At 45.1% G+C, this 21,434-nt stretch overlaps 4 protein-coding genes across 4 annotated transcripts in view; 2 read left to right on the top strand and 2 right to left on the bottom strand.

Annotated features, from left to right (window-relative positions):
- The window catches only part of TM4SF5 (transmembrane 4 L six family member 5), a 94,799-nt gene that overhangs the window by 6,582 nt on the left and 66,783 nt on the right, over positions 1-21,434 (bottom strand). The gene's annotated exons all lie outside the window — the stretch shown is intronic.
- Positions 1,461-4,933, bottom strand: LOC128491598 (zona pellucida sperm-binding protein 3-like). The gene is made up of 8 exons (XM_053463915.1): positions 4,541-4,933; positions 3,482-3,600; positions 3,288-3,391; positions 3,030-3,207; positions 2,837-2,957; positions 2,671-2,762; positions 2,238-2,350; positions 1,461-1,678 (listed from the first exon to the last, which is right to left on the bottom strand). Exons 1-8 carry the CDS (start codon positions 4,931-4,933, stop codon positions 1,461-1,463), a joined length of 1,338 nt encoding a protein of 445 aa, XP_053319890.1.
- Positions 10,271-10,984, top strand: LOC128491599 (olfactory receptor 11A1-like). Its single transcript, XM_053463916.1, has one exon. It carries the CDS (start codon positions 10,271-10,273, stop codon positions 10,982-10,984), a length of 714 nt encoding a protein of 237 aa, XP_053319891.1.
- On the top strand, positions 15,323-19,693 carry LOC128492503 (zona pellucida sperm-binding protein 3-like). Its single transcript, XM_053465081.1, has 8 exons — positions 15,323-15,733; positions 17,591-17,709; positions 17,786-17,889; positions 17,970-18,147; positions 18,220-18,340; positions 18,418-18,509; positions 18,835-18,953; positions 19,442-19,693. Exons 1-8 carry the CDS (start codon positions 15,323-15,325, stop codon positions 19,666-19,668), a joined length of 1,371 nt encoding a protein of 456 aa, XP_053321056.1. The 3' UTR covers positions 19,669-19,693.

Raw genomic sequence — 21,434 nt, forward strand, 5'->3', positions numbered from 1 at the left:
ATATATCGGCTCATCAACTACATAACGGAGCTGTCAGAATATTTCTCTAAAAAAAACGCCAGGAACACTCTGCTTCTCCAATGGACTTACGCGACCCGAAGCTATTAACAGGAGTACAGAGGAACCCATCGCGGATGAGGTCATACCCGTCTCAGGATTCGTCGACATGAAGGCAGCTACGGTGATGCGATGTCACATAACCATAGCCGACTTCATGTCGATGAATCAATTTGATGGGTATTACATAATAAGCGATGGTCCTAAGAGGGAGGGAATGAAGACGTCTCCGGTTCTTTAGTGTCAGTAAATACATTAACTTTTTTTTATTTTTAATTTTTTTTTATTTTTTTGACACCCGGTGTTTGTTTGTTGGATTTAGTGTTTTCTTAGTGGATAGATTTGGAAATTGACGGTTATTGTTTTTTTGGGTGAGGGGGGGGGGGTGGCGCGCGCGCAGTATGTATATACATTAAAAAAATTATATAGTTAATTAACTCTGGTATTAAGGAGTGTTATTGGGTTTGAAGCTAGATAGGTAAAGAGAAATACTTTAAAAGAAAAAGGTAAGACAGTCTTAGTGATATGTATTCTTGGTAAACAATATTCCCACCAGTACAATTCCAAAAGAAAGCCCTGCTTGGTGAACTGATATTCTGCTTATTAGTTTGGTAACGTCGCTGAGGTTCAGCTGTAGAATTTTCTGGTTAGCACTCCAGCCCAGATGGATAGTTAATTCGAGTCTATTCACTAAAAAAAAAAGGTGGAGTGGTCAGATCTGTTAATCCTTAACACCCCTGACAAGATGCAACTCCCGTGGCTTACCGGCACACAAAACAGCCAGCAGATTCACTAATGCACCAGACATTTGCCCAGGCCGTCATGTGCTTGCAGCTTTAAATCTTGCAAGTTTGAGATGAGGGCATGCAAGGTCAATAAGAAAGTAGAAAGTGCTCACCCATACCTCATAATTAATGCTTCCTGCTACTGCACAGACATCCTTTACCCCAAAATGCATGGGGTAGAATACTAGGAGGGGAAAAGGTTAACTAACCCACGGGTGAAGGGTGCTATGCCCGCTCCGACCCAACCATTCCTAATCAGTAAAGAATGAGGGGATGTGGAGGATTAAAATATGCATCTCATTATTTCTAACTTCCCTGCTCCATATTGGAGATGTGAGAACAATATAGACCATTTGTTAATTGTAGAAAGCCACCTTATTACTACTCATTTAGAGAATGAATCGGCTCTCATGCCCCAGCATGCATTGTTTAAGTGTTTGCTCTAACAGAAGAAGCGCCAAAAGGAATCTTTTGAAATCCCATTTCCTTACCCATTAAACCCAGGATCTCCTCCCATTACTGCCGGCACATGCCTAGATCTATACCACGCGTGTCATTCACACACAGAACGCAGGAAACAAGACCAGGAACCATTCAGATACAAAGCGCTTTCAATGTTTATTTCTGTTCTGCTGCTCGGCGCCTCATTACGTATTTCACAACAACCACAGCAAAGAGAGAAAGAGCGACGAGACTCAGGGACCCGACAGCCACCAACACCCACAGCTCCACCTGCGCAGCCTCCCGAGTCACAGCCAGAACCTGGCCACGCTCTCCTCCGATCACCAGCAGGGGCCCCAGGGTGGCCAGGTCATGGTCTAGCTCCGTACGAGGTTCTGTGTGGAAAGGAGAGACATGGGTAAGTTCCTGAATGGGCAGCATTGATCTGCAACAAGACAGATGGGAAGCTTGAGCAGCCCACAGATTGCTGCAACATAAAAATCACCAACCATTAAGACAAGACTTCTGCGCGGCCCTCAAAAGCTTTTACATAAAAGGGACCAGCTGGATTCTTACTCAACATTAAATAACCAGAATTTAATAAGCCAAACACCCATCAACTCCTGATCCACAATCATTTATTATGGGTCCTGTGAATAGTATTGGGTTAAAGAGAACACAGAGGTCCCTGACCCAGAGTCCAGCCATCTGCTGCATCTATGCAGCCAGCCTTAAATACAGGTGGCTGGGCAAGATAGGACAGATAATGCCCCAACCATGTTGGTGTCTGACCGTACTAGCCATCTGAGCAGGATATCTACATTAAATAAATGCTTAGGAAGAATTCAGTGGACACCAATATCCAGGATGCACTCATGACAAATCCACTCACATTCAGAGAGGATGAGTTTCATGGAGTAGCTGATGGGGTTGTAGTACAGAATCTGTACTCACCAGATGCAGCCTCCCTTTTCAAAGACCTCCCGCCTCTGAACGGAGCTGGAGCGGTGCAGGTACGGGTCTCACAGCATCCGCAGATATCATTGGAGCCTTCAAGAGCCGACCAGCTGAGGAGACAACATGGGAGTCATTAATACACCTTCCTTAAGGTTCTGAACAGAAAATGGACAAGCAACAAGTCAGTGGAAGATTGGCATGCCACCAGTGAAGCCCAGGTGCCCTACTTGACCAATCATGGTGATTTGAGTCATACATGCTAGTTGTGAACATGACATGGGACAATTATCAGAAGCTTATCAGACTTAGCCTCATTCCAGTTGTTCATGTTCTTTCATAACCACCACTTTCCTTTAGAACCTTCTATTTTAAATTAAGCCAAACTAAACAGCATTTCATGCAATAGAACAAGCAGCATTACCACACTCACCTGTTGGTGGATTTGCTGTAGGAACAGGCCTTGTTTAGTGGGTCTGGGGCCTGGTTTACTGCAGCAGCTCTCAGGTTACAGGTGATGTAGATCTAGATTCAGAAGGATATTAGAGACACCTAAAGGAGGTATAAACCCAGGAGATCAAACTGCCAGAGATGCTCACCACAGAGGCATCAGTCCCAGTAAACCTGAAAGCATCCACCATGAACTGCAGCGTGTCTGGACGGGGTCTCGGGGATCTGAAGGCAGAGGATGAATCCTCCGCTCTGCCATCCAACAAACACCTGCCAAGCAGAACCGGGTTACATGGATTTACCTGCAGCCATAGAAACACCTGGGCATGTAGTGTGACCTACCCATAGTAACCAATGATGTCATAACGGGGACCGGAGGAGCCGTCAGGGGATAAAGTGGCCACACAGCTGTCCACGAAGATCCTCATAGGCACGTGGTTTCCAACAGCGACAGAAGCCTGAATGTGGAATACTTCACCCAGCTTGAAGACTGTAGAGGTTCTTGGGGCCGACCAGATGTCTGTAAAGAGAATTCAGATACCAGAGGGGTTAGTGGGGTCTCAGCTACACCCCATAACCCAGACTAACCACCCAAATTACCATTCATCAACTGCAAGGAGAAGGACAGACGTTCCTCTGCAGATATGGTGGCACTGAAGGGCTTCCACGTTGGCTTGATGGCGTTGCTGCTCACGTTGCCATGTCTGCAGAGGTGACAAGTATGTGGACAGGCAGCGTTTGCATTTCCCTCTTTCAGGCTTCAGATAAGATCTTAAAAACAGAAACCCATTTACCTGGAGTAGTAGCATTGGATGGGAACCACAGCAGAGTTGGTCCTGGTGATGGGAGAGTTCCCAGATGGAGTTGGGCTGTAGGTCAGGTTTGTGCTGTAGATCAAGAATTCAGGGGTCATCTGTGGGGATTAGAGACAGGTTATTTATAAGACTGTTTCAGACTGCTCCCTTTGTACAAGAACTCTTTATACACAACTCCCAAATAACACAACTTAAGCTTTAGGGCACCCCGTTCAGAACATAAAGACAAAAGCCAAGCACAAGAAGGGGAGTCATAACTCCATGAAATGGGGCAAGCCTATTCCGAGTGTATATATTTTTAAATATGTATACAGGTACAGTTACTGCTAAGACAATCATGCTAGAGACACAAGACAATTTCAGAAACATAGTACAACATCTCATTGGCAAACCATATCTGGGCATCATGATGGCACAAGCATGCGAGCAACGCGGTCAACCTGGGTCCATAAGAAGGCGTTTATGAGTTCCCCTTGGCAGACTTAAATGCTACATTATGCTAATAGAACAGGACACAAGCAGTTAGCGAAGCTTCAGCCCCAGCACAGACCACCACAACACTAAGAAGTCAGATCAGTCACTTATCGGAAAAACCCAACTTGCTCAGATTACAACAGGGGCCCCAACAGAGTGTTTGCCTAAAGGGATTTAGGAATGCAATGAAGAGCCATTTCGTGCCTCCATAGCATTGTTGACCAGGACAACCACGAGCAGATGGGTGCGTGGAGGCATCTAGGAGCTCGACGTGCATGCAGCAGATAAAGATGAGGCTAGGAAATGAACCACCAGCCACAGAGCCAAGGAAGACACTGGGGGTTATAGCAAGAGATGCAGCCAGAGATAGGATCGCAGGTGAAGTTGCACAGTCCTTAAATAACCAAGGAAGCCATGTATAGAGTTCCTCCACCTAAGTCACCCAGACCCCAAAGGCCTCCTCTCCAACCCCAGCCTCACCTGTAAGCCGCCACTGCCCCAGTCTCACCTGTAAGCCACCACTGCCCCAGTCTCACCTGTAAGCCACCACTGCCCCAGTCTCACCTGTAAGGTGTTGCCGCACTCCTGCAGCCCATACTGGAAGATCACCGTAGTCCCTGTGCTCCCGGAGCTGGGTTTACACAGTCTGGGTCCGAGGCTCAGATCAGAGGCTTTCACCAGCCTCCCATTTCTATACAGATCCCTGTTCACAGACACCTCCATCCTGTCCTCCATACACCGCACGCTGATAGGATGCTCTCCAGAGGCCTGCAGCTGCCGGGGCTGACCAACCACCCCGCCATACTGTCTAACAGACCCCCAACCAGACCAAGGATTAGGCTGAGGCCTGTTGCTCCACCAGTCCCTGGCCAGGACCTGCTGACTGGAAACGGCAAACACCGGCCCAAAGAGCAGGACCACCAGAACCGGACAACTCAGTCTAACCCACTGCCCCATTCTGCCCACAAGACAATGAGGGAGAGCACAGAACAGGCCTGTATATACCCCTCCCAGCACCTGGGGCAAATAATCACAATCACCTGCCTCTTCCCCACCTGGGGCAGATAATTATGCTCCAGGGTAATTGTATGGCCATTTAACCCACGCTCTGGATTTGCAGAGGTTATAGTTTGCCGGTGTAACTAAGTAGAAATACAGCCGGCGTCCTAAAACAAAAGGGGCTGCTATACAGAGATCAGGGCATCATGGGGATGGCGGATCAACGAAAGAGGGTCCGGCGCCACCAGAGCGAAACACATTGCGCTGATTCACAAAGGGTTAATTTCATGTTAATTAGGGCCGAGCTGGACAGCCCTGCTTTGTAAACAAAGCTTTCTCAGGCCTGAGGTTTCACACCTGCTGCGGGCTTTCATGATCTCCTTACATGAACTCTGGTGGACTGTACCTGGGATATGATCTGACCCTAAGACTCCCCAAATATTAACCCTTTAATAGCCTATTCTATTATAGTTACTGACGGATGGCGGCAGCCATATGGTGCCTAGGAGGGTCCTTATGAAACCGTGCTGACACAGTATGGACTTTAAATGGAAAGGATGGCGGGAAACATGCGCAGGGGCAGCAGAAAATATCCCAGCTCATCCACTTTTTACTTATTAAACTATAGCTTATTCAGACCGTCTTGAACTCCTTTTCTGTGTTTGAATGTACTGCTTCTGCTAGGAGTCTAATCCATGTATGTACTACCCTTTCTGTGCATGCACATGGAGGGTCTTGTAGGCACCATTCAGCTATTGTGTGCATTAATGGGTATACGATGGCTGGAGGGTTCCTTTAATATACATTTGGTTCCATAGTTAAAGGGGTCATCTAGTTAAAGGACCCCCCATTATATATCTGAATAAACGCAGACACCGGATTCGGTGTATCATGTGACAGCATGGGGGAAGACATTTCCCTGCACACCTCAGCTAGGCATTTCCTGAGCAGGGACATTAAGGTGACCACATGAGCCTGCATAAAAAATAATCACGTTAGAATCAGCTTTGCGATTCTAATGGAGTCATTACTTGGATATATTGTGCATGCGCAAAACCTGTGGGGTTGCGAATTTGACACATTGACACCTATTTGTGTACCTGAGCGGGGCATTTAGAAGAAGAATGGGTTTTATTTACCCCGTTTCATTTATAAAGCCACTTCCTGCTGTAGAACCCTGCAATACCCTCATACCCAGCCAACATTCGGAGCTCCTAGAAAAGAGGGGCATCAGGGGAGGAGAGGGGGTACAGGGGAGGAGGAGAGAGGGGTACAGGGGTCTAAAAGAGGGGCCGACCAAACTAAACAGGAACCCTTTGAAGATATTATAATGTGTTTCATGTATTTGTATGTATTCAGCCAATTATCATAAACAGGAGAGCAGTGGACTTCCCTCTTTGACTTTGGAAAATGTTTGCCGACCCCCATTAAGAAGACATTGGTATGGTCCTCTCTCTCTTGGACCTCCAGTGCTTCAGATGCATCAGCAAATCATTGAAGGTAAGAAGACTCTGAATCCAAACCAGTAGAAGGTTACTGATCAGTAGAGCATTTAAACATGCGCGGGATAGACTGCTTCTCCCCGTCTCCGGGTCACTGCGGGGGATCTCCGGGTCACGGGAGCGGCGTTGCGGCACGACCCATTCCCACTACAAAAATGTTGTGTGTCCTACAATGTCCTGGGACTGCCAACTGATGTTGCGAGACCACCCACTGGCCCACCAACCTTGCTGGTGACCTCCCATCGACCTCCAGTGGGACCTCCAACTGATGTTGGGAGACCACCCACTGGCCCACCAACCTTGGTGGTGACCTCCCATCGACCTCCAGCGGGACCTCCTACCCACATCCCTCAAGTGAGGGCTCCGGGTAGCCGAGGCCGGAAAGTTCCCAGGTACGCTCCTTAATCTAAGACGAGACCGAGGACTGATTAAGGTTGGAGTCTTTACAGCAGGAGAAACGGGTGACTAGACGGGGGGAGCGGGCCCGATCTGCCGGTAAATTCTAGGGTTCTAAATTAAGCACCGACAAACCTTCTAACGCGTCCTCTGATGATTGGAAATCTTAACTTATTATCTAGGGGGCTGAGTCGAGTCCCGGAGGGTGTTAGCTGTGCAACATAAAAGCCTCCTTTCTGAGCGGAGCCGATATTGGAGAAAATGCACCCGTTCCGTGAGGTAAGAGCTCATTCATAAAACCTCATCGCCACCTGCCTAGAATTAGTCATTTTTATTTATTAATTCAAAAAATATAAATACACCATTAAACTAATAAACCCCAAAAATACATGCAAGAGACACAAGCAGGGAGAATGAGGGGATCTCGTCCGATGAGCTTACAATCATGTGGTGACAGAAGACCATCCGAGGAGAGAGAAGACCATCCGAGGAGAGAGAAGACCATCCGAGGAGAGAGAAGACCATCCGAGGAGAGAGAAGACCATACGAGGAGAGAGAAGACCGTACGAGGAGAGAGAAGACCATCCGAGGAGAGAGAAGACCATCCGAGGAGAGAGAAGACCGTACGAGGAGAGAGAAGACCATCCGAGGAGAGAGAAGACCATCCGAGGAGAGAGAAGACCGTACGAGGAGAGAGAAGACCATCCGAGGAGAGAGAAGACCATCCGAGGAGAGAGAAGACCATCCGAGGAGAGAGAAGACCATCCGAGGAGAGAGAAGACCATACGAGGAGAGAGAAGACCATCCGAGGAGAGAGAAGACCATCCGAGGAGAGAGAAGACCGTACGAGGAGAGAGAAGACCATCCGAGGAGAGAGAAGACCGTACGAGGAGAGAGAAGACCATCCGAGGAGAGAGAAGACCATACAGGGAGAGAGAAGACCATCGGAGGAGAGAGAAGACCATCCGAGGAGAGAGAAGACCATCCGAGGATACGGTTAAAGGGACACTGAATGGGGTGGGAGATTAAACTCAAATTCTTAAAGATTTAGTACGAAATGCCGTGGGTGTCTTTAAAGCTGCTGTCCCACTTAGACAAACCATTAACTGCACATCTAGCGTGCTAATGTTTATTATTGATTGCTGTATATAGCGCCTTCATATTCCGCAGCGCTGTTTAGTCGTTAAACCTTGGCCGGTCAGTCATTTTATTCTTCCCACCTAAGGTTTAATCACATAAAAACTAAAAAGTAGCTTATTTTTTTTGTTGTTGCTTTATGGCAGAAGCCTTTAAGAACCTGCTTTGTGTCACATGACAATTAGGCATGCCGTTAAAAAACTACGAATAAGACAATTTTATTTTTGGGACCTTAATCAGTACTTATTCTCGTCTTAGATGTAGGAGCCATACGCCTATCCCATGCATGCTTTAGCCCCCTCGCTGTATTACCCTCTACCACTTCTGCTGGGAGGCTGTTCCACTTATCTACCACCCACTAAGCTCAGCAAGAATCGATCTGCTGCAGGGTTTGCACCAGCACTGCTGCTAATAATATACAGGCCTCTGCTGGCTTAAAACTGATATTGGAAAATGTTCACTTTCATAGACCCTAGATCGTCCAAAATGTAATTGAAAAAAAAATGTAAAATAGAAGTAAAATTTGTTTTGAACAAAAAAAAAGATTTTGGGAATTGAATCGAATCCACATATTTTAAACAATTATATATATATGAATACAATATATAGTTAATAGTATGTTTTTATTTGAAATCTATTTGTTCATTTCTCTTTTACAGTATTTTTTTAAAAATAAATATATTTCTTTCCAAATATAACAGAAATGAAATAAAATGATAAAACGTCACGTGTAACCGATAATTTAATACATTTAAATTTAATTTAATAAATAAAAATTCAAGAGCTTTTTTTTTATGCCTTCTTTATATGTTTCCGACAAGAAATGTATCTTTTACCAATTTTTTTCTTTTTTTACCCAAGCTGATTATTTTATGTGATAACTTTTACAAAATTTATTTATTCAGATAAAATACTTTATTTTAAAATGCATTATTTAATGAGATTAATCAGCTGGTGCGCATTTTTTTATTATGCCCCCAACTATGGGAAATACGAATAATTAAAAAAAATGCTTTTAAATTAATTAACCTCTCGATGACCCTGGGGACAAAATGTACAGTGCTACGCGATATGTTGGTGCTCAATAATCCAATAAATAATATGTAATATTGTAATATTATTTATTTATTTATAATGTATTTTTAAAATGTGATGTAAATGGGTAAAAAACCACCGGTCTCTACCATTTCATTTTTGTCATTTTTTCAGATGAGTTCATTTCATTTCCTTCAAAGCCAATCCGTCAATCACGTGGAATTAAAGCCATCGGACGTTTTTTTCTGGGGTTCTAAAGTTTTTTCACGGCCAGGGGGCTTCCTGATGTCGTAACTTCTTGCACGGCTCATCGGTATCGGCCCTGATCGGAATAAGGTAAGAAATGATTGTAAATACACGCTCACGTTAGGTGTCCGTGACACACGAGTGCCGGGAACATGTATTGTAATCACGCGGCAGGCTGGAAGGACTCTATGGAAGAGTCTATAGATAATCCCTTGGCATAAATGGTAATCACGTCGCCCTGACCAGTATAGGAAAAGGGCATAAGAACCCGTTAGAGGGCATGGAGACCACATCTACCTCTACTTTCTCCTCCATCGTTTCAAGAAGGAGGACCTACAGCACTCCCGGTCCATCGTCCTGCTGCGATCGTCTGTCATGGAAGCTGTGGTTCCGACCGGTCGTTGGTCACGGAGACATTTAGATATTTAAGCAAAACGAATATCTAACGGTGAGTGATTGGAGAACCTGCTTGGACTGGTCATCCGGCACATTGGGCAAATGGTCGGTGACCAACATCACCCCATGCTTACGTGATCTGCCATTCTAGTGGCAGAGCGGGTGCTGCATCTGCCCGACCTTCACGTAGCGTTTGGCCACAGGATTGAGCCTCACATCATTTGGTGTCCACCAGCCTTAAAGGAATGCCTAGTCCTCCCCAGCACAGCTCTGCTGGTCTCTAGATTCGATAGATTAGACACTGTCACTAAGTTTTCTTTCTACTTTTTTTTAGGAGAGAAATCGGTACCAGAGAAATCGGACAGCCGTCACGGAATTTCTGCTATTGGGGTTCGGGAAAATTCAGAACTTCCGGATTCTAATATTAATTTTGTTTCTGTTGATCAGCCTCGCGTCGCTAACCGGAAATTTTCTGGTCATTTTATTGGTGGCGTCCAACAAAAGTCTCCATTCTCCCATGTACTTTTTCCTCAGCCAGATGTCCTTGTCAGACATTTTATTCACCTCCACCATAATGCCCAACATGCTTGCCATCATATCGTCGGGGGAATGCAGCATGTCCGTCGCGGGGTGCATGATCCAGTTCTATTTCCTGGGTGTTCCAACGGTTGCGCAGTGTCTACTATTGGGCGCCATGTCATTCGATCGATTTGTTGCCATCTGCAATCCATTACATTACATAAGTATCATGACCTTCAAGCTGCAGCTTCACGTTGTGATTGTGTGTTGGCTACTGGGCTTCTCGTTGGTTTTCATCATTTATATTTTCTTAGCAGAGTTAGAATTCTGTGATTCCAACATCATTGACTATTTCTATTGTGACATAACCCCCGTCGCAGATATTTCATGTTCGGATACCGCGGCCGTTGAGCTGGTGACCTCTCTGTTGTCCGCTCCGCTTGTCCTCTCTCCATTTCTGTTTATCGTTGTCACCTACACCTTCATCCTCCTCACCATCTTCAGAATCCCATCCGTGTCCGGGAGATGGAAAGCCTTCTCCACCTGTACTTCCCATCTGACCGTGGTGTGCATGTATTACGGGACGCTGGCGATAAATTACGCGGTTCCGCGTAGAGTACACTCCATCAATGTGAGCAAGGCCCTTTGCCTGATGTACGTGGTTGTGACCCCGTTCTTTAACCCGATTATCTATAGCTTGAGAAATCGAGATATCAGGAGAGCTATCCAGAAATCTGTAAACGTTTGGAGGAAATGGGTCCAAATGAAAGACTTCTGAGCGTACGCAGCTTAAAACTAACCACAAAAAAAGTAATCTTAGTAAATTCGTTATGGCCGTTCATTGTCAGCGGACTTTTGCTTGTCTAGCTGTTGACAGCAAGAATCAAGAACATGCTTACGAAAGAACGTGTAACATTTCTGTAGGGTTGCTCTAAGGGCCAATTTGATTTGAATAGAAAATATGTTAAAGGTGTATTATAAAGGCTGATTTATTTGAATGCCTCTTTACTTCTGTATTAAATGAATATTCATGGGTTTCCCTTTTGCGGCAAATCATATACATCAACCAATATGGTTAAGCGCTAAAAAAATTACATACACGTGTTAAATAGCGTGATACATGTGTAAATGTATGATTGCAGAAGAAGTCAGCTATGGAAGTGTCTTGGAATGTGACCATAAGTCCAGTATGTAACTCATTCGCTCACTCATTCATTCATTCATTCATTCATTATTCAGTAGTGTGTAACATGTGGTGGCTTTGTACAGAATGTTTTTATTTTCAATTAAGTTTTTACATTTTATATTTTTTGTTAGATGTAGAAATGCCACACTTTTCTATTTGTTTTTAGATTTTTTTTTTACAGATTTTTTTTAAATTTTTCTATTCTGTACATTCACACCCGCATACATTTACGCTTAAGGAAGCTTATGGCCTTATGTGAACATTTATTACATATACAACAGAAATGATTCGTTTTTAATATTTGCAATTAGGCGGTAGGAGAAACATAACGCGCTGATCAGATGTCTACTGATAATGAAAAAATAATCCCTATTATCCTCTGGGATCTAAAGAAATAGCCCCTGGGGTAATTAATGAAAGATAGAAATATGTTATTTTTTTTGTATGTAGATTATGTTGAAAGAAATATATCTTGTCCTTGAGGTAAGAGGCTTTAATGAATTCATTAAAGTCATTTTTGGTGTAGAATGAAATCACGCAAAAAAAAAAATATATAAAAAAACATTCCAATGTCTTATTTCTTTTAAATGATTCAGAATTTTAACCATTTCAGCATATATTAAATCTCGATTGAAAAAGAAAAAAAAACAGGTGACAGAGTATTTTCAGGATTTAGCAAGGGTTTTAATTTGCATAAATGATTTTTTGGTATTTTAATTATCAATAAACTAGTTTATCTTACGGACTTGGGGACAAAACTACTAAACGGGGGAGCAATAACTTAACGGGGAGGGATAATCATCCCGTGTCCATGGGATGAATCCCACACATTAGTAAAGTAATAGTGAAGAACCAGATCTTAAAGCCTTTGGGTTCGTGCGTAAATATAGCCAAAAATAGAGTAAAATTCCTTTTTTGGGTTTTTTTTTCTTGCGTCTCTAGGGAATGTGTGGGAGAAATTGGACGATAGTCACTGAACTTCTGCTATTAGGATTCTGGAACCTTCATAGCTTCAAGGTTCTGTTTTTTCTCTTGTTTCTGTTGGTCTACGTCGTGTCGTTGGCAGGGAATGGCCTGGTTATCTGCTTGGTGGAGCGCAACCAAAGTCTTCATTCCCTCGTGTGTTTTTTTTCTCACCCAAATGTCGTTGTCTGAAATGCTATTCACCACCAACATTCTGCCGAACATGATACGTCTCATAATGGAAGGTTCTATCTCTTGGCAGTTCCAACCGTGGCCCAGTGCTTGGTCCTGGCCGCCATGTCATTCGATCGATATGTTGCCATTTGTAATCCGCTGAACTGTGCGACTATAATGACCTTCAAGCTTCAGCTTCAGGCCGTCATCATCTCCTGGTTGGTGCTGGCTTTTCCTTGACTTATATCGCATTCTTTTTCCTGACCAAGTTGGAATTCTGTGGTTCCAATGTCTGTGGTTCCTTTCACCCCTTCACGTGGGTTTATGAAGCCCCGTCGAGGGCTCACTAAAGCTCACTGGGCATCTTTTTTTTCTATGTTAATTAAGCTCTGTGCTAAATATTCAGGAACGTTATGGCCGTCACATCGCTCTAAATGTATTAATACTGTATTGGCTCGGATATAGGCCGCACCCTAAAAGTTAGGTGCTTTTTTAAAGAAAAAAGTTTCTGGCCCCCCGCGATGCGCTTAGACAATCTCCCGTGCTGGCACTCCCCCCGTGGGAAGTGCTGGCAGGGGAGGCTGTCTGAGCGTATCGGGGAGTAGGATGCAGGTCCCCTGCACCGCTGTGGGGGATCTGCATCCTAACCCTGCTGCATGTCCCGGGCGTCGGGCGCTAGACCCCGCATATAGGCCGCACCCCCACTTTAAAGACTTAAAGTGGGTGAAAAAAGTGCGGCCTATATTCGGGCCAATACGGTATATAATACAGAATTAGGGCTGCAACAACTAATCGATAAAATCCATAATAATTGATTTTATCGAATATAAGATGAGGGTTTTTTAGAACAAATGCTCCAAAAAATACTCTTCGTTTTATAATCCGACCTCAAATTAGTCTGACTATAAGACTAAGATCCAGATCCTCCGCAGCGCTGCAGGGAACCCGGATCCTCCTCTCTGGCTGCCGGTGAACGTCTGTGCGATGCAGACATCCTCCGCTGCTGCCCGGGGCTTTTATGACGGAGCACTGGCGTGGCGTGAACTTCCGGTGTTCCACCATAGAAGCCCCGGCATATCCCAGAGTGGCATATCAGGGGGCGGGGGCATGTGGCATATCTGGGGGTATAAGGCATTTCAGGGGCACAGTGGCATTAGTTGCAGCTCTATACAGAATCCAACAATCTCCCGGGGAATCAGCCCCGTTCCCCCCATCTAGTCTGTCTCTTTCTCCTGCTCTAAAGACTGAAACCTGCGATATTTTTTCTCCGATTTTCATGCCTATTAAACACTGAGTTAAAATAACCATTGAACATGTATCCACAGTGTTTTGTTGCACCCACTGGTGTCCTCCCACCGGCACAGTGAACAAGGCCGCTAATGCGCCCCACTCCCCGCCATTTTTCTTCCCGTTCCCATACAATGTTAAAGAATTTGGGGTTATCTCCGCCCACAACATCACCGGACCCGCCCACCAATGTTAGGAGACCCGCCCACCTACATCATTAATCCCCCCCAAAGAGCGACGGAGTGCATAGATAATGGATTACTCCCATCACCCTAGCCATCCCGAGGGGACATCATGGTCTATGCTCATTCCTGCCCCGGGTATCAGGCTGCTCTTCTGTCCGACTTCCTTCCTTTCAGGGCTTTCCTATCCCATGTATGTTTATATACAATAAACTAGTCCTTGAGGGCCGCAAACGGGCCGCTGTGTTAGGATATCCCAGCTGGAGCGCAGAAGTGTCAGGATACACAGAATTCATGGCCCCCGAGGAATGGACCGCGTGCAGCTCTGTACCGAATATAGATATTTCACGACTAAAAGCATTTGCAGATTAAATGCATGGATTCTGCAGCCATCTTGTTTTTAGGCCGGGAGGGCATTTTGCGTCACCGTACCGTATCTCTCTTCGTTCTGATTGGCCAAACACGGACATTTTTGTTTTTGGAGTAATAACGTATTTTATTTACACAATTTAATGTATAAAGCCGTTTCTTGCGGTTTCTATACACAATTTATGACCTAGTAGGATTTGGTAACGAGTCTTAACATTTTTACCCCAATCTCAGGCTAAGGGGCAGACATCTTCTAAAGTGCCAAGTCTAAAGTGATGAAAGCTTAACTTTACTGAGAGGGTGGTAGGTAAGTGGAGCTGCCTCCCAACAGAAGCGGTAGAGGGTAATACAGTGAAGGGATTTAAACACTCATGGAATAGACGTCTAAGACGAGACCGATGACTGATTAAGGTCTTTACAGCAGGAGAAACGGGCGACTTGACGGGGGGGAGCGGGGTTCCTCTGCCACCAAATGCTAGGTTCTGGTACCAAAGCCATGACTTCCAAGCAGAAAGGCTGATAATTTGAGTACATATTATTACGGGGTAAGGGTGATTTAACCACCACTCTCAAAACACTCAGCCATAGCTGACATTACAATTTAATGGAAAGACTAAGTGCAGTATATGATGGCGCTATATAAATGAACAAATAATAATAAAAAAGAAGAATGGCAAAGCGGGAGTGGAGAAGAGTAACTCTTGGTGGACAAAATAGCATCCTGGGTCCTGCTAATGCTGGGCTACAACTCCAACAACGCTCAGCAAACCACCAGCCAGGCTGAAGAAAAAGAAAGGAAGGGGTTAAATGTCGGGGGTTATCGGTCCTGTGTGAGGTTATCTGCAGGTGAGAGCAATAAGCATGTGATTATCTGCCCCAGGTGGGGCAGAGGCAGGTGCTGGGAGGGGTATATACAGGCCTGTTCTGTGCTCTCCTCTATTGTTTTGTGGGCAGAATGGGGCAGTGGGTTAGACTGAGTTGGCCGGTTCTGGTGGTCCTGCTCTTTGGGCCGGTGTTTGCTGTCTCCAGTCAGCAGGTCCTGGTCAGGAACCGGCGTCAGTGGGATTGGTGGACGCCCAGACCTCAGCTGCTTCAGCCTTGGTCTGGTTGGGGGTCTGTTCAACTGTATGGGGGGGTGGTTGGTCAGTCCAGGCAGCTGCAGGCCTCTGGAGAGCATCCTATCAGCGTGCGGTGTATGGAGGACAGGATGGAGGTGTCTGTGAACAGGGATCTGTATAGAAATGGGAGGCTGGTGAAAGCCTCTGATCTGAGCCTCGGACCCAGACTGTGTAAACCCAGCTCCGGGAGCACAGGGACTACGGTGATCTTCCAGTATGGGCTGCAGGAGTGCGGCAACACCTTACAGGTGAGGCTGGGGTGGTGGCGGCTTACAGGTGAGGCTGGGGTGGCGGCAACACCTTACAGGTGAGGCTGGGGCGGTGGCTTACAGGTGAGGCTGGGGCGGCGGCTTACAGGTGAGGCTGGGGTGGTGTTTTACGGGTATGGGGTGGGTTGGTGAGAATGATGGGGCTGAAATATTGTGTGAAGCCTAGAAGATGTCTTGCTATAGAGAAGCTAAATCCAGTGATGTAAAGTAAGCCCAGAATAGATATTAAGATTATCAAGCACTTGAGCCAAGCAGGTTCTTCCATAAAAACATTAAGCGGCTGCTTTTAGCCCTCGTTTATCCGAAGGGTTCTGTTTATCCCTAGAATTTATTTAATTGGCGGTTAATAATTATTTTTATGCTTAACCTCTCACAAGCCGTGGAAGGGTGCTCATAACACCCCAATATCAGGACTTCTAATTCAATTTGTTTTTGGAACAGGAATTTTAAGCCCCCCCGAGCCGTTTTATATCAGCCATCCCCGAAACTGAAAAAGTGGGGGACTTAAAGCAGCGGCTTTTAAAAAGGACAAGCGTTGGGTCTCATTTTAATGTCTATGTCAAAAGAAATGGTTAAATATTCTACGATGGGATAAACTCGTTTAATATTTTGTTTTTGAGGGCCGTTTGCTGCTGTATATTAAATGCTGCTGAAGGGGCTGGGGGTGTAAATTTGTTTTGCTTTTGGTGGGAAGCGATATCGCGCCTCTTCATCAATCCAACCCACTCGCTTTCCCTCATAGCTGAATGTGCTGGGAGTTGTAGACGGATGAGATCCTACGCCAAGCACCGGGTCTCTCTCATAGTGGTGTCTGAGAAACTCTGGGTTTATATCATAGAAACATAGAAAGTGACGGCAGATAAGAGCCAGAAGGCCCATCCAGTCTGCCCAACCTCTGAGTACTTTCCTTTAGTACTTGCCCTTATCCTATATCTAGCTTGGCATTATGCCTATCCCATGCTTGCTTAAATGACTTTACTGTATTAACATCTACCACTTCCACTGGGAGGCTATTCCATGCGTCCACTACCCTTTCCGTAAAGTAATATTTTCTGATGTTACCATTAAACCTTTGCCCCTCTAGTTTATGCTTGTGTCCTCTTGTTGCGGTTTTATTTCTTCTTTTAAATAAACTTTCTTCCTTTACTTTGTTGATTCCCTTTAAGTATTTAAATGTTTCTATCATATCCCCCCTGTCCCGTCTTTTTTCCAGGCTATATAGGTTAAGATCCTTTAACCTGTCCTGGTAAGGTTTATTTTGTAATCCATAAACCATTTTAGTAGCTCTTCTCTGCACTTTCTCCAACATTTCTATATCCTTCTGGAGATCCGGTCTCCAGTACTGTACACAATACTCCAAGTGAGGTCTCAGCGGTCCTCTGTACAGCGGCATGAGCACTTCCCTCTTCCTACTGCTAATACCTCTCGCTATACAACCAAGCATTCTGCTAGCATTACCTGCTGCTCTACTGCATTGTCTGCCTACCTTTAAATCCTCAGAAATAATTACCCCTAAATCCCTTTCCTCACACGTTGAGGTTAGGGCCGTATCAAATATTCTATACTCTGCCCTTGGGTTTTTATGCCCCAGGTGCATTACTTTGCATTTATCCACGTTAAATGCCGATTTCCACAGCTCTGACCATTTTTCCAGCTTACCTAGATCGTTTGCCATTTGGCTTCCTCCTCCAGGAACATCAACCCTGTTGCAAATTTTTGTGTCGTCAGCAAATAAACATACCTTTCCATCATCATGTACCTGTCATGGCCGGTCTGGCCGTATTAAACGTCCTCAGGAGGCTGTGTTCATATGTCTGGTGTTTTTGTTGTCTGCAGATGACCCCTGAATTTCTGGTCTACAGCACAAACCTGACCTACAGCCCAACTCCATCTGGGAACTCTCCCATCATCAGGACTAACTCTGCTGTGGTGCCAATCCAGTGCTACTACCCCAGGTAAGTGGCTTTCTGAAGTCTTCAAGAGGGGGAAACTGGGGCATTGCTGGTCTTCATATGTACATCGTGTCCGCAGACACGGGAACGTCAGCAGTAACGCCATCAAGCCAACATGGATGCCCTTCAGCTCCACTGTATCTGCAGAGGAACGTCTGTCCTTCTCCTTGCAGCTGATGAATGGTAATTGGGGTGGTTAGTCTGGATTAGGGGGTGTAGCTGAGACCCCACTAACCCCTCTGCTCTCTGTATTCTCTTTACAGACAACTGGTCGGCCCCAAGAGCCTCTACAGTCTTCAAGCTGGGTGAAGTATTCCACATTCAGGCTTCTGTCGCTGTTGGAAACCACGTGCCTATGAGGATCTTCGTGGACAGCTGTGTGGCCACGTTATCCCCTGACGGCTCCTCCGGTCCCCGTTATGACATCATTGGTTACTATGGGTAGGTCACGCTACATGCCCAGGTGTTTCTATGGCTGCAGGTAAATCCATGTAACCCGGTTCTGCTTGGCAGGTGTTTGTTGGATGGCAGAGAGGAGGATTCATCCTCTGCCTTCAGATCCCCGAGACCCCGTCCAGACACGCTGCAGTTCATGGTGGATGCTTTCAGGTTTACTGGGACTGATGCCTCTGTGGTGAGTATCTCTGGCAGTTTGATCTCCTGGGTCTATACCTCCTTTAGGTGTCTCTAATGTCCTTCTTCTGGATCTAGATCTACATCACCTGTAACCTGAGAGCTGCTGCAGTAAACCAGGTCCCAGACCCATTAAACAAGGCCTGTTCCTACATCAAATCCACCAACAGGTGAGTGTGGTAATGCTGCTTGGCCTATAACATAGTAGGCATTTAAAAATAGCCTGCATATCGTAAATATAAAACAATATGGACAATGGAGGCAGCTGTGGAGGTTACAAAGGAATGTTTTTGTAACCTCCACATCTAATTACCCCAAGTATCTGGGCACATAATTCGATAACCCAGCTCTTGATTGTTCAGTTGGTACCAAACAATATCGTTGTTACAACTTCTATGGGTCAAACTGGCCAATTAAACCGCTTATAGATGGCATCTGAGTGATGCTCAGTCTGCTGATCTTGGTTGGTTAATGACTCCTGTGTTGTCTCCTCAGCTGGTCGGCTCTTGAAGGCTCCAATGATATCTGCAGATGCTGTGAGACCCGTACCTGCACCGCTCCAGCTCAAGCTCCAGCTCCGTTCAGAGGCGGGAGATCTTTGGAAAGGGATGCTGCATCTGGTGAGTGCAGAATCTGTACTACAACCCCATCAGCTACTCCATGAAACCTCCATTCTGGATGTGATTGGAACGGCAATGGAAAGTGGACCCAGTACAACAGAGTACATGGATTTCATCCTGTAGCTTGATACTGACCAAAAATACTCCCCTGGTTGGCCAAACAAGGGCAGCTCCTTCAACATGGATGTCTGGTTAGGCGATCTTGCAATATGACTTCTGTTTTGATGCTCTGTGTCTATTGCCGATGCTAAATGGGCTCCACAATATGGTGGACTAGCAGGTAGAATAACTTGATGGGTGTTTGGCTTTGGCTCCTTAATCTGACAAGCAGGGATTCTGTAATCTGTGATCCCACCTGGCCATAAGAAGGGCCCAACATAAATCCTGGGTTAGTCACACTGTGCTCTATGATGGGCAGATATCAGACTGACCTACCCATGAGCCGGTCATGTTGCACGTTAAACTTGCCCATGTCTCTCCTTTCCACACAGAACCTCGCACAGAGCTAGACCATGACCTGGCCACCCTGGGGCCCCTGCTGGTGATTGGAGGAGAGCGTGGCCAGGTTCTGGCTGTGACTCGGGAGGCTGCGCAGGTGGAGCTGTGGGTGTTGGTGGCTGTCGGGTCCCTGAGTCTCGTCGCTCTTTCTCTCTTTGCTGTGGTTGTTGTAAAATATGTAATGAGGCGCCGAGCAGCAGAACAGAAATAAACATTGAAAGCACTTTGTATTTGAATGGTTCCTGGTCTTGTTCCCTGCGTTCTGTGGATGAATGACACGCGTGGCATAGATTTAGGGATGTGCCGGCAGTTACCGTGTAGGACGGAGTAATGGGAGGAGATCCTGGGTTTAATGGCGCTTCTTCTGTTACAGCAAAAGCTTAAACAATGCATGCTGGGGCATGAGAGCCGATTCATTCTCTAAATGACTAATAATGTTACAGTGACTTACTATAATATAACCAATAAATGGCTGTGATTGTCACACTTCTACTATGAAGGGGGGAGGAAGATATAAATGAGTAAAGAGGCATATTTTTACCCTCATCCTCTATACATTAGGAATGGTTTATTGAACTTGCATGCCCTCATCTCTAACTCGCAACATTTAAAGCTGCAAACACCCAACAGCCCGGGCAAATATCTGCTAAATGAGTGAATCTGCTGGTTTTGTGTGCCAGTAATCATAGAAGTCGCGTCTGATGAAGGGAGTTGAGGATTATCCTATGTGAACGCTCTACTTCTTTAGTGAATAGACGCAAATTAAAACATCCCTCTGGGCTGGAGCTCTAACCAGAAAATCCTAAATCAAAGTTTCAGCCAAGTTATCAAACTGATAAGCACAACATCTGTTAACCAAGCAGGGCTTTCTTTTGGGGTCTAACTGATGGGAATCTTGTTTACTACGAATAAATATCACTAGGACTGTACCGGTGTGTTTTATTCCAAATATTCCTTCACCCATCCAGCATTGAAACCAGTAAGACGCCTTAGAATCCCACTTCCCTCAATATTAGAAATTGCAATTATTTTGTTTTCCTCTAACGTGAAACGCAATAAAATAAATAAAAAAAAATACCCCTAATCTACCCGCTAGGAAAACACTTGTATGAGGGGAGTGAGGACCGCGTTACCATCAGGGACCTAGAAGCTAATTCCCCCGAAACACAAAACCACCCCACCTTTTCACCTCAACCCCTGAATAACGAAACCGTGCGTTGGTATAAATAGGCCGCAACCATTTTATTAAAACATTCATTCCTAACATAAATAACTAAATCCTTGCCAGCCGGATAATACCACCAGATATTAACTATACATAGTGCAAGTAGCATCTGTAAGAAGCACAACCCGGAGATGCCCTCCTCCCCCTCGTACAATAGATAAGCCAACGCCATAACCTGACGCCATCACTGCTAACCAGTGGCGACTCTAGAAACAATATATAGGGGGGCACACAAGATACCACAGTCAAACTGGGGGGCATTAATAATTTCCACCATTAAATCATACCACTGAAAACACACACACATATATATTGCCAAAAGTAATGTGCTATGGAATGATACTTTTGTTATTGGACAATACAATACTTGATCACTTTTACAGCAAAAAATAAGTTTTGCAGTAAAAATGCAAGGCGCTCCAGGGATGAGATGGTTACTCACGTACCGCACAGGCTAAATGGCTGATTTTAATAATATTTGCAGTTCATCAGGATTTCAAAAATTGCCTCCCTCTACCGTTGGCTAAATTTAACCCCATGATCAAAGGGATCATAGGATTAAAAATGAGTATCGGCCATTTTTAAAAAGGGAATGTGACTTTTTATAGCTATATGATTGCTGTGGTAACATTGGCTACCACAGTGATCATTTAGCTAGAATACTTAAACTTTTTTATTTTTTTTTTAAAGTTAAACTACTTTATGTTTAAATAATTTAATTTGGGGGACTCTAGGCAATTTTGATCTTTTTT

This window comes from Spea bombifrons, chromosome 4 (genome assembly GCF_027358695.1).
Source record: "Spea bombifrons isolate aSpeBom1 chromosome 4, aSpeBom1.2.pri, whole genome shotgun sequence".
NCBI lineage: Eukaryota > Metazoa > Chordata > Amphibia > Anura > Pelobatidae > Spea > Spea bombifrons.

What these genes read in the sequence shown, in the direction of transcription:
- LOC128491598 (XM_053463915.1), bottom strand. Translation starts at nt 4,933, where the DNA reads ATGGGGCAGTGGGTTAGACTGAGTTGTCCGGTTCTGGTGGTCCTGCTC. An exon ending in ATCCAATGCTACTACTCCAG is followed by an intron (nt 3,392 to 3,481) that starts GTAAATGGGTTT and finishes TCACCTCTGCAG; the next exon opens with ACATGGCAACGTGAGCAGCA. An exon ending in TACAGCAAATCCACCAACAG is followed by an intron (nt 2,351 to 2,670) that starts GTGAGTGTGGTA and finishes TTGTCTCCTCAG; the next exon opens with CTGGTCGGCTCTTGAAGGCT.
- LOC128491599 (XM_053463916.1), top strand. Translation starts at nt 10,271, where the DNA reads ATGCTTGCCATCATATCGTCGGGGGAATGCAGCATGTCCGTCGCGGGG.
- LOC128492503 (XM_053465081.1), top strand. Translation starts at nt 15,323, where the DNA reads ATGGGGCAGTGGGTTAGACTGAGTTGGCCGGTTCTGGTGGTCCTGCTC. An exon ending in AGTGCGGCAACACCTTACAG is followed by an intron (nt 15,734 to 17,590) that starts GTGAGGCTGGGG and finishes TGTTGTCTGCAG; the next exon opens with ATGACCCCTGAATTTCTGGT. An exon ending in ATCTTTGGAAAGGGATGCTG is followed by an intron (nt 18,954 to 19,441) that starts CATCTGGTGAGT and finishes ATGTCTCTCCTT; the next exon opens with TCCACACAGAACCTCGCACA.